Source organism: Bison bison, unplaced genomic scaffold (assembly GCF_000754665.1).
Source record: "Bison bison bison isolate TAMUID 2011002044 unplaced genomic scaffold, Bison_UMD1.0 scf7180017864374, whole genome shotgun sequence".
NCBI lineage: Eukaryota > Metazoa > Chordata > Mammalia > Artiodactyla > Bovidae > Bison > Bison bison.
Genome location: NW_011494946.1, coordinates 3,600,170 through 3,600,689, shown reverse-complemented (window position 1 = coordinate 3,600,689; position 520 = coordinate 3,600,170). Strand labels below are relative to the sequence as shown.

At 47.1% G+C, this 520-nt stretch overlaps 1 protein-coding gene across 1 annotated transcript in view; it reads left to right on the top strand.

Annotated features, from left to right (window-relative positions):
* The first annotated feature begins 274 nt into the window (after positions 1–274).
* Positions 275–520, top strand: part of PLCL2 (phospholipase C-like 2) — a 90,506-nt gene continuing 90,260 nt past the window's right edge. The window contains exon 1 of the mRNA XM_010856710.1: positions 275–516. Coding sequence (XP_010855012.1) covers positions 480–516 — 37 coding nt within the window. The 5' untranslated portion in view covers positions 275–479. The remainder of the gene's footprint in view (positions 517–520) is intronic.

Below are 520 nucleotides of genomic sequence, written 5' to 3'. Positions count from 1 at the left end.
AATTCTGTATGCAAGCTTTTATTGTGTTTTGCTTTTAAGTCGTGTCTCTTGACATTTATGGATTGCAATTATTCCATAATTATTTTTTTACCTGTCTGTATTAGGCTGTAACGGAGAAGGCAATGGCACCCCACTCCAGTGTTCTTGCCTGGAGAATCCCAGGGACGGGGGAGCCTGGTGGGCTGCCATCCATGGGGTCGCACAGAGTCGGACATGACTGATGTGACTTAGCAGCAGCAGCATTAGGCTGTAAATACAGAGGCCACTTCTAAGCTTCAGAAGTGAATGAGCGCCATGCATTACGGGACATACAATAGGAAATCCTGAGTATGGGTTTTCTCCCAAGGAAATGAAATTTCTGTTCCTAGTCTTGAACACAGAAGCCTACGTCTGTGCGCTTCTAATCCACGGTGGCTTTTCTCTCCTAGGATGGTACAAAGCAGAAACGGGAGCGGAAGAAGACCGTCTCCTTCAGCAGCATGCCCACAGAGAAGAAGATCAGCAGTGCCAGTGACTGCAT